Here is a 20,551-nt window from a genome sequence, read left to right as displayed (position 1 = left end):
GTAAAAAATGTAATAAAATGTGAATTTGTTGAATCGGACCGCACCCTATTATTACATATATTTTATGGTCATATTTATTATTAAAATTTAGTTTATTAAGTTTTCTAAGCATCACCTAAGAGATTTTTGACTAATCATAGTTTTAATATTTTTTATATCTATTTTAAAAAACATCGATTTTTATAAAAAATATAAATGTGTATAACATGAAATCCTTTTTATTTATATCAAATCAATTATTTTTATAAATACAAGTTTATCTTTGACTTAAAGTAAAAAATATTTTTCTTTTTAATGTTTTCAGATACATATTTATTCATTAATACAGTTGAAATTGTAAATTATCAAAAAAATGTCTCAAATTGCAAGTTTCGTATTTTTCCGTTAGGCGCCTCTTTAAAAAAGGCTCAGTGAAGACTTCGCCTTAATACAAATCTCCACTCTGTGGAGCCCCATATGATCCTATTAGGATCGGACACGGTCAAAAGGAAAAAAAAGAATACTAATAACTGCTATGTTAATATTGTGTATGTATTAAAACTAAGCATTTTTATACATAATATATATATCGGACGGGTCCTACTTGGACCAACTTTTTTTGTAACTTTTGCATTGTATTTTATTTTTTTTGCAAAATATAAAAAAAATATGAAATTTTATAGTGGCTACAACCCAGTGCAAGAACGGGTCAAAATTATTTTATTTTATCATGTTTCTCGACGATGTATTGTTATATCGCAAAAAGAATACTGTGAGCATTTTAATGCTGCAACAGCTCCCAGTTGGATTAGAAGATGATTAGAAACTTAATCACCCATTTTAGGGCACAGAGAATTCAAGAATGTTGCATCAGCATCAACTACACCCACCTAGATGCACTGTATGGTGTGGACTTATGGCCGACAGAGTCATCGGTCCATATTTTTTGAAGATGACAATTGATATTCTTCGAGAAACTCCCTGTAAATAATACATAAATTAGGTTTATTAAAGCAAGGAATTAAATGGTACGTTTGTTGATTTTAATAAATAGTAGTTTCACAAAATACTAAAAATGTTAAAATATATTGTCTAAAAGAGTAAAATAGATAGTAATATCCTTATACATTTATTGAATTGTCAATTTATTTTCATATAATTATTAGGTAAGTATAATGAATCAGTACAATTATTATATTTCATACTCACCCTACTAAATGTGGCTTGTATCAGTTGTGTCAATACCAGTTTATCAGACTGTTTTGCTTGTGTATGTTTGTTTGATAACTATTGTAAATACTGACCATAAGAATCAAGTTACACTGTAACATACTTTGATATTTCACTGTCTGGCAGTGACCACTAAGTGCCAAGGTTGAGACAATTATTTGATTTTTTTAATATCATTCAATATTATAATATTCCTCATACGCTTTTTATACATACTTACACAAGAAATGGGATCCCATCAATCTCAACCTGCTCCGCATCCACAAAAGGATGTTTGTTTAGAAAAATGGAAAGAAGAATGTGTCTCCCAACAAGGCCACTTCTACAACCAACTGGGAGACAGAATTTGGGATAAGTTCATTTATCCACAGGACCGCAAATACCTCTATCATAAGATTGCCATTCCTCTATTCGGGCAGCACATGGAAGACAACATAGAGTCTGAATTCACAGATGCACAAAAAAAAACTATCGATGAGATCCTCGAAAAGTGTTTGACTCACAGTGTCGACAAAAATGAAATTCACATAGCTGTGCTCTTTGTGAATATTTATTTGGTCGAAACGAAGCAAACAACGCTGGTCCCGCTGTTCAGAGTGATGTCTCATAAAAATGAGGACTTTGATAACATTCCTAACAACATTTTCATCGACCATGTGGGAAGGGTCTACGAAGACTGGCAGAAATACTTAAACGGAAACATATGGGACATGTCGTGGATGTGCGTTCCGAAAAACGGCTACTATTCATCGGGAATAAATTTCGACATCCATGATCAAAGCTCCAGAGGAAAAGTCGTGGAGACATTAGACAAAATTTCTTCTATTACCGGCATTGTCACAGGTTTGACCATGATGATTGGCATCATCCTTAGCTTCTTTCCGCCGACAGCGCCCATCGGAGCCACTATTGTACTAGAGAGCACTGTCGTGGGGGCTCCGGGAGCCATATATGGAGTGGGAAGGAGCATCGAACAGTTAGTTGACAGAAAAGAACATGAACAGAGCATCGGTTTGGCCAATTCGGATGCCAGACAGTGCTGGTTGCTATCGGTTTCGAGTCTTCTGGCGGTCACTCCCATCGCAGCTTCCAAAGTGATTTCCACGGCAGCAGCAGCAGGAAAAGCCGCTTCCGCCATAACGAGAGCAGCAGTCACGGCACTCAATGTTACCACGTCGTCGGTGGCGGGCCTCGGCATCATCAACTCCATATACGAGTTGTCAAAGAAGGAATCCGTTACTGCCCTTGACATTCTTCAACTGACGACATCCATCTTCTTCTTTTCGCACAGCCTAGTAACGTTGAAGACGGCCAATGGAATGATCAAAAATGCCCAGGAAAAACAAATCGCCACAATGAGGGAAGCGTTAACTCCTGAGCAGCAAATTATCCACGACGCTCTGTTGAACGGATCGAAAGATGTTGTGGATATTGACGTAGTCAAAGAAATGCATGGGCGGGCCAAATTTATTCGGGTACTCAAAAGGATCGATGACATTGACGAATTCTACAGTCATTTCGAAATCAAAACCGACGGACAATTATATATCAATAGTGAACTGACGATCCACCCGCGTGCATTCCTGCAGATGTCTGAATCCAACAGGCAGACTATACTCAATCTGTCAAAGAGCTTGAACAAAAAGGAAATAACAATGGCGCAGTTCAACAAAGATATGGGCCCAATTCAAAAAGAGTACAGGCTCCGTCTTGACAGGCAAAGGGTGGACGCTGAAATTTATCTCAAGAAAACTTTTGGAGTCAACGATCTGGCCGATATAAAAATTGGTGATACTAAATTGGGAGCGTTGAAACCGACTGATGTTGACCGGCTGGAACAAGTGGTCAAAAATTCATATCACAATGGTGACGCGGAATTGATAAAAATTGCAAATAAATTTGCTCAAAAGCAAGGAGCATCAAATTTTACGGAGTACTGTGCCACCGGAGAATATGTCATAAGGCAAGTGGAGGCAGAAATCGCTAAGAGACGTGCTGTCAACCCGAATCCATCAAGACCTTCCGGTGTGAAAGCGAAAGATTTCTACAAGTCCCAAGTTGTAGCAGAGCTTCTTCAAGATGATGCTAAAATGAATGCCATCAATGACACTTTCAATAAACTGCGAGCAGAAGTGGACGCCGTCAACACAGGCCACCCAAAATTCGACAATTCCATAGCTGCAGCGAATCATTACGACAAACATCCTTTCTTCCCCAAAGTCGATCCGCTAAATAACTTGAGTTGCGAGATGTATTTCGATATAGCTACGGAAATGGCAGGAGGGCCGATCACAGACATTCAGTGGACCCAAGACGGCTCGGCTCTGAAATGCACTTTTATCTCGGAGAAGTATGGAGCTACAGTAATAAGGTATGACAATTTGGCCAACCGTACGTCAGTCATTGCAACACTTTTGGCAACTGATGTAAGTGACAGTCGACTATACAACGCCAATTCAAATAATTAAACACATTCCTAGCAGAAGAACTTGCAGGTAAGTTTTACTGTGAATCGAGACATAACATTATAATACATATTATTATAGCCAATATCCATATGGCTTACAGATGTAATTATTGAATAAATATACAAAAACTTATATCGAATTATAATTTTATTTTATTCATATTATCAATATTTTAATTTACAATAGGTATATATTATAAATAGCAACATTTTAATAATAAAATTATTATAAACATACTATATGCGAATAGGAATTTATTACTAGTAAAATAAACTAAAAATAATAGTATGGCAGATTTGTGTGCATGGTAAATGACCCAATATTTTTCATTTCTATTACAGATTGTGAAAATCTAGACAAAATAATAATATGTACAATTAATTTCGTTTCCTATTTTTTATTGTATTTCATCCATAACTTTTATTTTTAAAAACAAGACCAGCTTCATCATTTAAGTCAACGTCAACTGAAAAGACGTACGGGTACAAAAAATGCATGTATGGTACGGTGATTAAAAAATGGCTATTAAGAAGTGATTTCACACCATTACAGTTTAATAATAGAAATATTTTTGGAAACACACAAGCTGCTATTTTGAACTTTTAATTATACAAGAAACACTTTATAATGTAAGATTTTTAGCAAAATTAAAGATACATTTATCAAATAAAATATCGCATATTCATTTAAACACACATTGTCCTACCGTATAAGTGGCCCATTGGCCAAAATCTGTAATTGTACAATGTTACCTACTGAATAAATTTGTAAAAAAAAAATTAATTACTTAATATTATGTATGTGGATTTTGATTGATAACATTAATTTATGATTGAATTTTGCTACAATATTTTTTTTAGATTTTACTGTCTATTAACATTATAAAAAAGTACTAAACAATTATATCAATATGTGCTGAATGAGAACCAAGAAACACAAATATAATGGGAAGTGTGTTACCTTCTTGGTGTGGTAGTAAGAAGGTACGATTCTCTAGTGTGGAGAAATATAGGATATACTTAAACATGTATCATTTACAACATTTACGCCTGTTCATAATATGCATTAAAGCTTGTCACATAAACGAAAAACACATTCAATATCGGTAAAAATTACTGACATTCGCAATGCTCTGTATTTTTTGCATTAATTAACCACTGGCCCAAAGTCTTTGATTAGGGATAGTGATTCATTTTTGCATTTGATGAGATCAGACCCAAAGCAGGATAATTTAGAAAATATTTTGGGATCACATGTCTTTAAATAAAATAACGAATATCCATAATAAACCTACTGTACATACAAGAAAAAGGTAATACAGAAAATAAATTGGATGTCTTTTATATAGATGGATAAATCTCTAATAATAGACAATAATAAAATCACAATAAGTTTATATTTCCAATAATCAATATGTCATATTATGAATGTTTAAGGTTTAAATATATATTATGATCGCTGTCACAGTAAGCTGCCGCTACGGGAAAAAAGTGTGTTTTTCTTGGTATTTAAAATGTTATCAGACTGATGCTCGCATCCCATAGCACATTTTGAACCTTCAATCAAACATTGTCAGTTGGCAAAATCTGCCGAAACCACCAGAACAACAATGAGGTCACCTCACGCGTACTGCGCTACATCGATACCCGCACGACTCAATGAACGTTTTTTTATCATTTGTAGACACATTTGCCTACACATTTTTGACTCATGTCAAAATTGCATGTTCTTTCTTTTTAGTGTTTTCTCTGTGGATTATTATCTATGGTCTGCAGGTTGGGTTCTGTTCAAAATATTATCAATGGATGCAATATCGCAAGTAATTTTAACGTACGCACACGTAGAAACTGTTAAAATTAATTGAAATCAGCATGAATATAATAATAATTCAAAATACTAATACATTTGAATTGGCACTCTCCATCATTGAATTTATAGAGATAGTGATCATTCAAAATATTCTGCATAATGATGAAACCATAGACTACATTTGTCGCCGTACCAGCATGTGACATTACCGTGACGTGATCATAATGTATTTGAAGCATTACTGTTACAACAGTAAGGTCCATGCTGAGTCGTATGAACTCTTTTAGTGAGGTGACAATATGTAAATATGCAGAAGACGCTCAAATTAGTTTCATTAAGCCTCCTCTTCTCTGATATTCGTATGAATTCACTCATCGTCTGAAGACAGCCATTATATAATAACAATTATAGGTAATATTATTATTATTCATTGTATTGATTTAAACTGTTAACTGTACGTTCTGTACAACATTGGACTTTTCCACCTTGGATGGCACCAGATAAAACGCTGGAGCAACTTTCACACCGCACGGGCATTGACAACCTAAAATAAAAAATATTAAATTATGTGCTTTCTGCAATACAAAGTAATCCGCCGACATTAAGGTGAATAATCTGCCTACCAGTCACCTAGCGGAAAAATACGAAGCATTCAATTTGAGATATTTTTTTCAGATTATACATTATTTTTTCAAAGTCTAAGAGATAAACTTACAATTTAAAAAACGTTACAAAAAGTAAATTTGTTAAAGAATCAGATCTCATTATTACATATTATTTTGTGGTCATGTTTATTATTAAAATTTAGTTTTCTTTAACGTAAGGAAAGATTTTTGATAAATTCATTGTTTTAAGGTTTTTTATATTTAAGTATTTTAAAAAAAATTTGTTTTTTATAATATTAAAATGTGTATAACATAAAATCCATAGTATCTTTACATGACTATTGAATTACTCAATTTATCTAATTAAGTAATTAAATTATTTTAGAAAAAAACTCAGCAGAATAAACATAAAGAAATAGGAGACATAATTACCCATGGTCCAACTAAAGCTTCCTAGTTTATTAGCACATTTAGGACAATGCAATTTCCCTTGCACATTTTTGTGTATATCGGTCATCCACGCTAGGGGCTCAATAAAATAGGTCTGTACGCATATTTCGGGGAGTTCATCTTCCGTCGCACCCGTTCGTATACCATCAATCTTAGCCTCTTTAGAACTGTCACTCGAATCCAAAGCAGTACCTTCGGTGATATCTTCACTATCAACTGTATCTTTATTTGGTTCATCCGTTCTATCGATGTCCACAGATTCATTTATTTTGGAGTCACTGCCGCAAGCGAGGCTTTTGAGACGTTCAATCAAGATTTGGCCCTTCTGCCCGCAGGCGAGGTCACACTTGCTGTGCTTGTCTTTCTGAGAATCTCGAATGGATGCCGCCTTTTGTTTCCTCTCAAAACTCAAAGCGATCTTCACAGATCTCGGAACATGGGGGATAATATTCTGATGGACGGCCACAATGCGTCGGCATTTCCTGCATCGATACACTCGGGGATCCGGCCTTTCTGTTGTGAGCCCCGGATCAGGCTTCACCAGGTCGGCACTTATCTGTGGTAAAATTTTCACTGAAAACGAAAGAAAATACTGAAAAATAAATAATATGCATTATTAAATTTACTTAGCCTATACATTGCCATAATATAAATAAGGTTCAATAGTCTGAGCAGGATATAAGAAAGAATGGAAGTGGCACCGAGCTACACAAATCAGTACAATATAAGTGATCTAAATACTGTCAACAATTTAGCACTCATGGAAAATAAACATATTTTAGTCTATTTCTTACACACGGGAAGAAATTGGGTCTACGCACCTTATTTGTTTACATAGTATACTCGATCCGAATTAGGGTAGCATATAGCTGGAATATACATGCTGTTCCACTTTGAAATTTCTCTCGCGTAATGGCTGATAAAATTTAGCACACTACGTCGTGTTATTTAATATCAACATTTGTTAATATGATGTAACATTTTACAAACGTCAGTAGTATATTAATTTTAACGGTTTATATTTTTGATCTGTAGTGCTCTTGAGCTGTGTACTGATAATGACTTCAATTAATTCAAATTCAAAAAATATTAAAGGACATCGTCGTGAATTCATAGTTAAAATTATATCATTGACTGATTTATGGATGTTACATAATGTCAAAGATACTTACATACAATGTTAAGGCTTCACAAGACACGAACAGCAAGTCCAATTTAACTACCTAACTTCTTACGGTGGATAGACTACACCAAGATATTAGTGATTATCTTAATGAAAACAGTGCGGTTAAAATAATTTTAAAAGTTGTACTGGGCCAAGCAGAATAAGTCAACAAAATTGTCTAAGTAATTATCAAAATAATTATAAAGCCAAAGTGTTTCAATAATTAAATTTTAAAAACAATGATTGAAAAAAAACAGAACCAAATTACACTAAAAATAACGAATCGTTTACCTTTGCGGACATTTTCTGCTGCCATTTTGAGTCTGAATTTTCTGTATTTTGGATTATCCTTATCAAGAATGCATTCCATGTTTCCGTAAAGTATGAGCTGCGCAACGAATCCACTATTTGGACAAGTTATACTTCGCGTTTCTTTTACGACACTGAACGCTTTGTCATATGTGTAAAAATATTTGGACATTAAATACGCTATTACTACAGCGGCAGATCTGGACATTCCAAAGTAACTATAAAGAATAAAAACATGACCTATTAAGGTGGAGTTTAACAAGTATCAGAGAGACATCTAGTGTATGCAGTTAAATACAATTTCCTGAAAAATTACCTTTGATACATTACGATTAGGGATTGCAATACCGAATGAATATATCAACACCGGTATTTCGGTAGTTCTTATTGAATATCGTTATTAATATCGGTATTCGTCAAAATATATTATAGAAAAAAATAAGTAAGCACCTATCAATAAATATAATTATTAAAATCTATTTTATAGCAACCTACCTACATTTATTATGTTGGCCTTTATAAATAATATGTATAGATCATAATATTTTAGAACTGCTAATTTGTACAAATACTATAAGTCCGGGTACAGGAAAATCCCTCTCAAATTCAACGTTTGTCAGATGTACTATCAACGTTGGATCAATAGTTATAGAATAATTGGAAATATTTACCACGAATATTTTCTTTTTCAAAATACTTATGTTCATTCATTGCGAAAATTCTATACATTTGAGGGATTTTGTTTTAATATTTTTTAACTTTTGTTGGTTTCAGTCAATATATTTGCATTTTGGAATCATTAAACTTATACATTAAATTTAATATACAATATAATAGTAAGTAATGGCAAAAAACAATAAATTCATTTTCGACAAACATAAACGCATATGCTTTCTTAATACCGGTATATTGGATTTTTGAAACCGGTATTTCGGTATCGACAAATAATTGAATACGGTTATTGCAATCCCTAATTACATGTTATAGTATAAAAACTATACCTAAACTATAACCAAAACTATAAAAATTATTCAAAATTTTGTTCTGTACTTACCATTGAGAAGACTTATTAAACATTTCATTTACAAAAATTATAATTTAAAAAATATATAATAAAATGGGATCATATGGGAACACTGCAAACTAATTTTTTTCAAAATCTATTCTACAAAATTATTGAGAAGTTCGCACCGCCCTTCTCTCTAGAGGATATTGGGAGCATACGGGATACCTCCCAAAATCACTGCCATAATCAAATGCCTGCGCGAGAATAGCGAATGCTGTGTCAGAATTGGTGACACTGTGACGGAATGGTTCGGGGTCTCGACCGGAATCAGACAGGGTTGTGTCCCTGCTCCGTTTCTCTTCATACTACGGAAGTCAATACCACCTGACCATAGCATATCTGTTACCCCCACGGTGAAGCTATGTGACCTGAAATACACCAATGACACTGTCCTATTCGACAACTTAATCGAGGGCATTCAAGAGACAATCGACAGGTTGCATGACAACTCGTCTCGCGTTGGTTTGAAAATCAATAAGAAGAAAAGCAACATTTTGTGCGATAGCACCTGTGCTGATCCGGGTAGCGACGGGTAAAACATCGAGAGCTTGAAATACCTGAGGGCACACACCGGGAGATGGCATTTTGCAAAGAGAGCTCGCTATCCGAATGGGAATGGATGGAGTAACATTCACCTCGATGTGGAGTGTCTGGGATCCATGATTGTACTCGGTCAAAACTAAATGCTATCTATTTGACGCTTGCATTCTGATGGTGCTGCATTACGGTAGCAAATCGTGGCACCTTACGAAGGCTCAGAGCAACCGTATACTGATCTTCGAAAACAGATGTTTGCAACGGATACTAGGTGTGCAGTGGTATGACCATATGAGTAACAACGAAATAAGAGAACGCACCAAGCAGCTACGGACGTAGAAGAAGACATATGCATAAAGAATTTTAGTAAATTTCACATAAAAAATAAATATACAAGGTTCCATCAAAGTTGTCCAAAAATCAATTTTCTTTTAGTTCTTTTGAAAAGTGGTGATTTTAGACTACCTAGTTACCATCATTTTTTCGGACACAACTTCCAAAGAGTTGAATGAATGACCAACTACCAATTCTTGTAAGAAATCTTTTAAGTTACCTCTACACATAATGGTATATGTTTTTTCAATAATAAAAATACTTATCTAAAATATTTTTAAAACCATTAACACAAAAACCAAGCTATACTGAGAGTTATTGATATTAATAGAATAGGTAGGTATTTATTTTTCAGTATAGGTCTCAGTTAAATTAACAGATGTAGTGTTTTTGTACAAATATGCTATAAAATAGATTGCTATAGAATTGAAGCCAATTCCGACAATCATAATTCTGAATAGGTCAGAACATGCCATGGTGTCATTTTTTCAAAACGGACAATTTGTCACACCACTCTGCCAGTCAATGCCGAAGGCATGCTAAAAGTTCAGTTCCTCATTTTCTATGAATCTATGCTCCGTACTAGGTGTGGGTACTTACCAATGTACTAACACGCTACCTGCAGCTTTCGCCTCTTCAATGAAATTATAAGTCTCTGTAAAATGACTTATTAAATTTTCTTTGGGAACATCTGCCACTGAAATTATAATCGAAGAAGAAATAAAGATCATTGAGTATGTACAGGGTTATCCAACTCATATATACGAATTTCACAATTTCACATTTGTTATCTGTCAAATATCATGCGTATTTTTGAAGTTTTACTTCTTTAGGCGCGTTTGGAAAATCAGATCCGAGTGTATTTTTGGCGTGTGACATGTAACATATAATTTATTTTTTCACACAAAAAAACACACTCGATTGGATTCGATTGTTCAGTTATCAGCCGAACACACAAACATTACGCCACAGAATGATACTGCAATAGTGACGATTATACAGTATAATATTATAGTTTAGAATTGTTCCATTGCTATGCAGCGAATTTATTATTGTCAGCCATTTGCAATTCCTTAGGTAAACAAACTATTAAACGTCATAGTGGCAGTTGTTACTTTAAAAATAATTATATAATTTAGTAATATAAGTTTAAGTGTATAGAAATAAACCAACGGAGTTCCAATAAGCGGTTCTTTTTCTTGAGTGTGTAATTTAACAAGATAATTAAGAGCTAGTCAAAGAATATAGTTTATCACAAGTTTTGTTTTTGTTTTGTTACGCCAAAGAAGTATAACTTCTAATGCGAGTACATAAGTACACACACCGATTTTTTTGACATATCATCAGTTGAAAATCTATCATTTAACGAAATGGATCATTACTCCACTGCACAACGTATAAAAATCGTAAAATTGTACTACGAGAATGGCAAATCTTTGATGGTCGTATTGCGAAAAATAAGGTCAGTTTTCGGTAGAAATCATCGGCCAAGCAAGAAAACTATTAAGAGATTACGATTAAGAGGTAGAAGTAAAATACCTTTTACAAACTTTGTGACGTATTTCGTGTTTTCAGTTAGGGCACGAGGGAGAGGAACTGAATCAACAGTTAGAATGTGAGTTATCTTTAGTTTTTCTAGGGTAGCAATATCACAAGCTGCTTTCAAATTACCTAAAAAGACAACAATATGCATGCGTTAAAGTTATTATAATATAAAACACGTTAATTTACATTCTCTTAATAATTACATATATTGATGCATACGAAAAAAACTTGCGACGTACTAGGAAATAATGAATGAAAAATTACCAAGCCATAAGTTTTCCTCAATCATATCCAAGCTTACGGGACCTGAATCGAAATCATCCCTTTCTAATTTGCTTCCACCTTTGTGTTTTGAAGTCATCCTCGACGTGTTTCTCTCGTTGTTTACACTGTGCGATGGGTCGGTCGTCATCTGCGCAAATCTAAAAATCAATAATGTTCAATAAATGAGGCAAATTATGAATTAAGTATTTCATAAAAATGGTCGAACGTAGAGTTTTCATTCATGACTTCTAAATTTAAATTGATTATTTGGTATTTTTCACACTTTGCAAAGAAAAAAAATCTTGACAGATATACTGACACAATATCCGCGTTTATTCTGTCACTTTTGACCATAGACTAATTATTTATACTACTTTTGACAGTTTCATAAAATTTGCATAGATTGTAAAAGGGAACCAAAGAGATTGAATCTCTTTGAAGGGAACGCATTCTTTGGCACAATATGTTACTTCAACCACACAATCGTTATAATAGGTAGGTATATAATAATATTTTAGGTACCTAACTATTTATTGAAAAATTATGTATATTATAATACTACGATGATTTTTAGCTTATTATAATATTTTTTACAGTCTCGTAAAATGAGATAAGGATGTAGATATTGAATCTTTCAAACTACAGTATTTTACCATATTATACAAAGAGATTAGAAACAGAGAGAAACAATCTCTTTGATATTAAAGCACAATAACTTTTTAGTAGGCGATATTATCTCTAGCAACCCCAGCTTCAAATGTCAACTTGTCAAATTGTTCAGCCATTGATTTTGATTGTAAACATTAGTTTCGATCTGTCATTTACCTGCTCTCTGGCCGACATTGATTGTTACAGTCCTTCATACCAATAGTTGTATTACAATATTTTTTATTGAACATGATTTTGTCGGTTGCGAACCGATGTTATTTCCCTGCAAGATATGATTTTTATAATGCAAAAAAGGATACCGACGAATCTATGCTGCAATGGGCTGCCAGAGTTAAATTTCTCGCAAACGAGTGTTCATTTGGGTCAGAATTGTCAATATTGTTACGTGATATATTCCTGTTGGGCATTGACAGAAGTAGTATTTTAAATAATTTGTTTGATGGTAATCTACTTCCCTCGACAATAGAAGAGGCGATTGTATGGGCGTCCACTGAAGAGACAAAAGATCGTAATGTTCAGACCATTGAAAAAGTTAAAAACAAACTTTTTTCCGATTTAAAGCAGTTAGACATATCTGTTGTCAATGTCAAGGTGAGGCAATGGTCAAGGGAACACCTTAATAAGTATAGGAATCCTAAGTTGTCAGTATAAATTTTATTTCATATATTATTTTTTACATTAAGTACCTAACAGTAAAATAAAATATGTGCAGTTTCCTAATATTTTTTTTTCGTTTTAAGAACGAGACATCTGACAACATTGCTGATGATGGTGAAGCATATGACGGTGTAAAAGAAATCTACGAATTCAATCCATATATTATTAGTCCACGAATTAAAATCAATGAATTCCAAAATGATGAAGATGAAAATATCATGGACGCAAAACAATCCTTAAAAAATTATGATACCATCTCTGATGATAAGGTATTTGTGGAATATTTCAAAGCATTTTATCTCTGTAACTTTGTTAGAAAAAAACAGTACAGTACGGAAATGAGGAATCACCAATGATTTTGTCACTACGCCAATGACACGCCCTACCCTCTGCTGGCTTTCTTGAGAAGTTGAGGGCTACATCCCGGGTGTATTCCTCATTTCCGTACTGTACCAAAAAAACCATTTACCAATCATTGAAACTTCATTCATCGAATGATTTTGATCATAATTAAAAATTTTCCATCAATTGCTATTAAATTAATTTTATTTTCGCATCATGCTACGAACACCGACAGAGACGCAGTGACTTCGAGTCCAGCCCATTCCGTCGAGAAATAGTATACTACTCAATATTAATTGTATATCAATACACAATGGAAATGCATTGATCAATCTGTTTCTGCATTTCTGCACAGTATAGGTATATTATAGCACATAATGTATTTTTAATAGATTTTTACATAAAAAGGGTAAACTACCACTTTATGCAATATGTAGAGCTTTTGAGCCTCTACAGATGGACATATTATATTACAGTCTTTTTATGAGAAATGGTTGTTATAAATTCGCTCAACCCATTGGGTCCTTGTTTTGCATGGGTCACACATTGAAAAAATATAAATTTACAGTGGAACATCTATTTTACATGCCTGGAATTTACATTATCCCGCAATTTACGTATACATAGTTTCTGCAGTCCTGTTACATTTTAGCATATTATAGTACATTTAATTCCCAGGTTTATGTTTTTATTTCCCGCAATTTATGCCTGAAATATATAAAAATTTTATATTGTAACACATTCAATTAAATGCATGGCAAACAGTTTTTTGTTGTTTCGTGTTTTTTCTTAATTTAAACCGTTGAAATAATGTCTCAGCAAAGTAAAACATTTCCAGAGAAAACTAATACTCTCGAAAGGGAAAAAGTACACATTTTCAAATCCTCCAATTTATGTTTTCCCTTGATTTAAATTTTTTTTTTGTCATTCCCTTCAAAATTGTAAAATCGGAGTCTCACTGTATTTCATGACTTCATTGACATACTGATAGAAGCAAAATCATCTGGGCCTGCTGAAACAAATTTCATTTCAAACAGATAAACGTGGTAGGAAAATAAACTCTATCAACATTGCAATAAGGGTCATATTACTTACTTACTTGTCCACTTTACTATTGAGATTTTATATGGTAGTGTATGCTTTGGTATATCAATGCGGTAACCGGACAAAACAGATCATGACAAATCAGAACAGCCAGGGGAAAAATGAAACATTAATTTTTGTGGAATCTATTTAGGTTAGATTAGGTCATTATTTCATTTTACTTAGTTACCCAATCAATTTGAACATATTATATTGATTAAGATGAGATATCCTAAGCTTGCCGGCAACACCGAGTTGTGTCCCGTTTATTTGAGGCTTTCTAGCGATTAGGAATGCAGAAATTATGTATATAATTTGATTTATTATGGCGTATTGAAAATCTGTGCTATTAAAAATCTATCAACATAATAGACCTGAAAGGTTATAGTTATATTTATCATTGTTCTGTTTTGTCATGTTCTGTTTTGTTATTTTCTGGTTTTTCATGTTCTGTTTTGACATGTTCTGTTTTGTCATGGAACCATCAATGCAGAACTTTGATTAAAAACTCACATTTAATTCTTAACTTAATCTCTTATAGATGACATTGGCTGCACCACCTATAAAAATAAAGCTTGAACTTGATTTGCAAACGAATTGCCCAATACAAAAATTAAAACGCCATCGAGGCCGGCGGATGTTTATAAAAAAGGACAAGAGATCGAGAGATGAGGAGCAACTTTGCCTGAAGCCAAAAAGGCAAAAGAGAATGCCAGACGACATGCTTATCTGTAACCGTCCCAACTGCAGTTTTCAATGCCACGCGTTGAAGGACATGAATGCACACAAAACGGAAATCCATTTCGGCAAGAAAGAATACAAATGTGACCAATGTGACTATGTCGGAGCACAACCGATCAATCTAAGGTTTGTAATCAGCCCACTGAATGTGCTGGTAGTGCCAGGCTTAAGTTCTTTCGAATTAACATATAACCTAATCCACTTGCCCAATCATAAATAAATACTGTTCAATTCCATATTACGAAGATTTGATTTGTGATATACTGTATCGCATTTTCACTCACTATATGGCAGCTCAATGCCACCAATTACGAACAATAGATATATGACATTATAGGCTTACCGGTATTATACTAAGAGTCTGATTAATTGACAACACATACTCCTATATTAACGAATCTGAAGATGAAGTATATCAACCAGCCAAATCCCGAATAACAGATAACAATTAATTAATAATGTCAACTCAGTTGAAAATAATTCCTAATTACCTTTCATGTATGATTGTATTATGCCATTTAAAGCTAAAACTTCACAGATTCGGCAACTTCATGACGCTAACCAACCTATGAATCATAGAATTATATCCTGCCAGTTTGTGTATCGAAGGATGCTGAGATCATTTATGGATTGTTTCTGTAAACGTAGGTTTCCTACAGATTTTAAAGGTGAATTATTTATGCATTACTGTGTTTTAGGAGACATTATGTGAAGCATACAGGCGTCAATTTATACCAATGTGATGTAGATGGATGCACGTTCAGCTGTAAACATTCAAGTAGCTTCGACTATCACAAGAACAAGGTAAACTCAAAAGAATGAACTACTACAGTAAAGGGACTAACCAACATACCCAGCAGGATTCGAACCTGCACCCCCCGGGATACGCGCCCATATGATCTGACCACTAAGCTATATGTGTCCCATCTAATTGCAATGAAGCTAACTAGTGTTTTTATAATACTCTGAAGCACTTTCTAAATTGCATTAATTTTTGACAATCGGCTTTTGTATTACAATTAGCTTAATTACTAACCAACGTCAGGATCACTCCAAAATTTTGTTATAACGTACTTGCACTTGCTAATATTTGTTGAATAAAACAATAGTTTACCTATTAATCTAATAATGTGTTCTTATAAAATGTCATTATTTTCATCACAACCTTATATAATTTTAATGTTTTGACCCTAAACAATAAACATAAAGAAATATTAATTATTTTTCATGGAATAATGAAGGATCATTTTAGAACAAGATCTCATTTACAGAATGTTCAAAGCAATCATGTAAGATTTACAAACAAGTACCTATTTAACTTTGAAGTCGATTTTCCCATCAAGAAGGACCTCAATTACTTATTATCAATACTGTGCAGGCGTAGATGTCACACAAGTTCCAACTGGCACGTGAAAATTCAGAAGCTGCTGAACTTTTTTTGATCCATGCATGCAATCTTGCAACTTTCACGATAACACGTGTATTTTCTTGTTATAGCCGCGCATCAATACTTACTGTCAGCAGTAAATGTATGTGCATGTGTAAACGGTATTAGTATCTTTTTTCAGATTCGCTTTCATATACCTATTATAAAAAACCTGTTGACATTGAAAAAGGTCTTTCTCTAACACCTTTGGTTAAACTTAATTCTATCATCTTGCTGAAGTATATTGATAATATTTTTACTTTGGCTGTATTTATTTTATTTGGCAAACTGTCGTCAATATTTCTATAATATTATTATCTTTCAGTATCATCCCAAAGGTCCTCCATTGGTGTGCTCAGAACAAAACTGTGACTTTTCTTCTTATCAACCATTAAAAATAAAGAGACATAAGATATTAGAACACGACAAGGACAGGCATTTGACTTGCCCTTTTTGTGAATACACGTAAGTTATCACTAAACACATACTTACAATTACTCTCTTCGTAAATACAATTTTATTAAGATCAACAACTATAACTCGGTACTAGTGTCACGGTATCAGTATTACCAGAGTATTGCGAGCTGAAAGTTTTTCCAGAACACCTTACCCCAGGTTATAGTTGTGGGTCTCTAATGTGAAAAGATTACTAAAAATTTCATATGATTATTGATATTAAGATATATTTTGAAATTATGTTTCCTGGTACCTGTGCCGGGAGGTTTTGTATGGCGGCAAGTGAGAGCCCGTGAATTTTTTAGCAAAAAATAAACCTTATTATTTTTTTAAATATATTGAAAGTTTATCATTAACACTTACCAATCATATTATGCTAAATGTCTCATTATTGGACCAGTATTCTTCCGAATTTTTAATTATTCAAAACAAATGCCTGAAACTGGCATTCTGTCTTAAAAGACAGGCTAATAAGTTCGCATTTTTTGTATGGCCGGCACTGTTAGTACGCCCGGCCATATCCGCGAACATGTTTGATTTCCAGCACGTGCTAGCCAGATTCCCTCCCATATTATGTATCAAGTTCATAGTCCAGTGTGTAAGGCGCTGGCCTTTCATCCGGGGGGGGGCTCTGGGTTCGATTCCCGTTGAGATCACAATATTTTTATCTGATTTTCTCAAAGCCTGGGTGTTTGCGATTGTTTCATTCCTGTTATTGGGCCTCATGGCATGTTGTAGTACTAAAAAATATATATATTAAGTATATATAGGTATATATTTTAAATAGTAAACATGCTAATGAGAATTGATATGCATTTTCACTCTGTTGATTAAATTATTGAGTCGGCATTTACTTGGTAGAATTTCGTTTTACAAAATAATAATATAAATTATATTAAATTCTACAGGATTGTTGATAGCTATTTCGGTTGTAATATCATTATCAGAGACTACAGAGATAAACGACTAGTCTACGCTTAAGTATAAAATTCACAGAATGAGACGGCATGATCTCATCCCTCACCATTGGACAATTAAAGAATAATACCTACTTCCAGGTATAAATATTGTAGGTTAATTGCTGAAAGTTATTGATTTGTAACCCGCAAGTTTATGGTCAGTTCGCGCAAGGTTATGTTATTAACGATTAGTGTTATGGTAATCATTGCAGATGCTACGCGGCCAGTGACATGAAAACTCACAGCAAGGAGCACATGGAGATGGCGCGTTTTCCGTGCAAACAACCGCACTGCTCTTTCACCGCCAAAACTTCTTCAGGGCTGGCAAAGCATGGTTTACAGCACGAAGACAAGAAGCGCTTCGCCTGTGACCTCTGTCACTTCACCACTAATTTCATGTCGTCGCTTAAACTGCACCGGCGAATCCACACCAATGAACAGCCATTTCACTGTGAATACTGCACGAGACGGTACTTCAGCCAGCACCGTTTGCAGATGCACATGATCAACAAGCACGGGGTTTGGCATAGTGGATAATGTGTACTACTTTGTTACCATAATTATAATATGTTGTTTTTTTCCGGATCAGTCATGCACTGTCAATATTAAGGGAGAATAAATCCTAACGAAATAAATTTAGGCTTATCTTTCCATCTGGGGTTGCAGTGAATCTTAACCTTTTTGGTTACGCGGAAGCCTCGAAGCATTTCATAAAATCTCAAGAAATCTCTACCAGGCCGATACACACTAATATCCAGACGGGTAAATTCTAAGACGTTGCAAAGCAAGTGTTGCCGTTGAGCAGACTAAAAATTCCGCCTCTTACTATCATTTTTAGTCTAAATTTTATCCAAATTCATTACCTACCACATATTATTATTATTGTATGTGTATCTTAAATAAAAATGTGCAAAGAAAAGATTTAAAATTCTAATATTCAAACTCATAAATATTCATGGCTCTTGAGCGTCGCAGATAAAAAAATGCATGTCCAGAAATTTGTACGCATGTAGTTTGCCGTAACACAGTTCATCGTGAGATGTTCTATCGGAAATAGATGACCGAATAAAATATTGAAATCAATTCCTTACCTAAATAAACCACTTAAAAATACGTTTTAAAAACCAAAGGAATACAATGGAAAGACAGAAAAAATAAGTAGGTAAGTAAATTAGAAATGCAATCATAATATGATATCGTATAATTTGTATAAAATTCTGGTAGGTATTTCGTAACTATCAAATATTATCTGATTATAATGACAGCGTTATTATCAAACATTTGATGCCAATCAATATCAAACTAATGTTCTTATGGAATCTAATAAAACTAGAACAGTACTGTCTGCAATGCTCCACGTACAACGGGTTTTTTTTATCTCAATGCTATACGGTAATTTCTTTCTGGTAAGACAGCTCACGGTAGACTGTGCTACGGCGAAATGTAATACATACAATTTACATGTAACCAAAAAATCATCTCCATAGATCTGTTCTAAAAAATAGTATTAGTTGCATACCTTCCTTAATTGATCACCCCCTTAGAATGTGTCGCCCCTAAGTAACACATGACATGCCTACCCACTGCTAGCAGGGATGATAAATAATTAGTAATACTTTTGAAAAAGGAACTATTTAAATAGTATTTAGTATTAAGAATATTCTTTCTTTGAAGAGACAGACTTCAGTACTTTTTTCACAATATTTGTGAATTCTTACAGAACCCTGTTCGAAAATCACTAATCTAGAACCCACATAATATATCAGCCATAATATTTTACAATATTTTAATGATAACATTCATATTTATTGTATAAATGTTCAGCAGTCGGTGCAACATGTTTCATTAACTATCACAGAATAATATTGACAAATCAGTATTATTTTATTTATACGTATTATGGAAACAATAGTGTCACTGTGATGGTTGGCTGTTTGAAATCGACAAAATTGAATTGCGATAAATGACATTCTTGTATATTTATCTTTAATTTTAATAATCAGTTTATTTCTCGCGCTCATGCATCATTGATGTGTCATTATTTGACTATAGTTGCCCAAACAAAATCCTAAATGACTCACTAATAATCTCAAAATAATCGTAAAATAATAAAGTCATTGATCCGTTGACAGATTCACTAAGTGAACATGACGTGTACCAACTGATCATTAACAGAAAAAGTATATTTAATTTTAAATGATTATGTATTATATCAGGTTAATAAAGTATAGGAGTACTTATTGTCTTTGAACCCACATTCGCATTCCAACATCTATTTTGATTGTAAATTAGTTAATAGATAGAAAAAATAATTCCTAATATACCAAATATTCATTCCAAAGATATTTAATGTCTGTGAAGTAAGTAGCTTTAGTAAAAACAATCTGTGAAAAATTTACAAATTTTTATACTTAAGTAATACATACAAATTATATTTATTTTTTTATATTTATCAATT

General features: G+C 33.6%; 4 protein-coding genes and 1 long non-coding RNA gene across 6 annotated transcripts in view; 2 read left to right on the top strand and 3 right to left on the bottom strand.

Moving 5' to 3' along the window:
* LOC147071847 (uncharacterized) overlaps window positions 1–20,551 on the bottom strand; it is a 383,531-nt gene that overhangs the window by 67,857 nt on the left and 295,123 nt on the right. The window lies entirely within an intron of this gene.
* LOC147071851 (uncharacterized) overlaps window positions 1–20,551 on the bottom strand; it is a 386,436-nt gene that overhangs the window by 261,164 nt on the left and 104,721 nt on the right. The gene's annotated exons all lie outside the window — the stretch shown is intronic.
* LOC147071856 (uncharacterized) lies at window positions 1,240–3,833 on the top strand. The gene has a single exon (XM_085946788.1). It carries the CDS (start codon window positions 1,437–1,439, stop codon window positions 3,675–3,677), a length of 2,241 nt encoding a protein of 746 aa, XP_085802914.1. The 5' UTR covers window positions 1,240–1,436; the 3' UTR covers window positions 3,678–3,833.
* On the bottom strand, window positions 4,543–12,119 carry MKP-4 (dual specificity protein phosphatase MPK-4). Its single transcript, XM_085946789.1, has 7 exons — window positions 12,080–12,119; window positions 11,761–11,918; window positions 11,491–11,622; window positions 10,552–10,648; window positions 7,998–8,233; window positions 6,524–7,114; window positions 4,543–6,030 (listed from the first exon to the last, which is right to left on the bottom strand). The coding sequence occupies exons 1-7, from the start codon at window positions 12,112–12,114 to the stop codon at window positions 5,927–5,929; spliced, it is 1,353 nt and encodes a 450-aa protein (XP_085802915.1). The 5' UTR covers window positions 12,115–12,119; the 3' UTR covers window positions 4,543–5,926.
* Window positions 12,536–19,242, top strand: LOC147071854 (uncharacterized). Of its 2 annotated transcripts, none has more exons than XM_085946736.1 (6): window positions 12,536–13,020; window positions 13,170–13,355; window positions 15,053–15,378; window positions 15,951–16,056; window positions 17,004–17,143; window positions 18,306–19,242. In XM_085946736.1, exons 1-6 carry the CDS (start codon window positions 12,658–12,660, stop codon window positions 18,628–18,630), a joined length of 1,446 nt encoding a protein of 481 aa, XP_085802862.1. In that variant the 5' UTR covers window positions 12,536–12,657; the 3' UTR covers window positions 18,631–19,242. The 2 variants fall into 2 exon arrangements, with proteins under 2 accessions (XP_085802862.1, XP_085802863.1); XM_085946737.1 differs by having other exon boundaries at window positions 12,536–13,070; window positions 18,306–19,212.

Source organism: Rhyacophila brunnea, unplaced genomic scaffold (assembly GCF_057557595.1).
Source record: "Rhyacophila brunnea isolate RB1 unplaced genomic scaffold, BYU_Rbru_1.0 scaffold_2, whole genome shotgun sequence".
Classification (NCBI taxonomy): Eukaryota; Metazoa; Arthropoda; class Insecta; order Trichoptera; family Rhyacophilidae; genus Rhyacophila; species Rhyacophila brunnea.
Note: the sequence above shows the minus strand (reverse complement) of the source record. Positions and strands in the feature narration are given on the sequence as shown.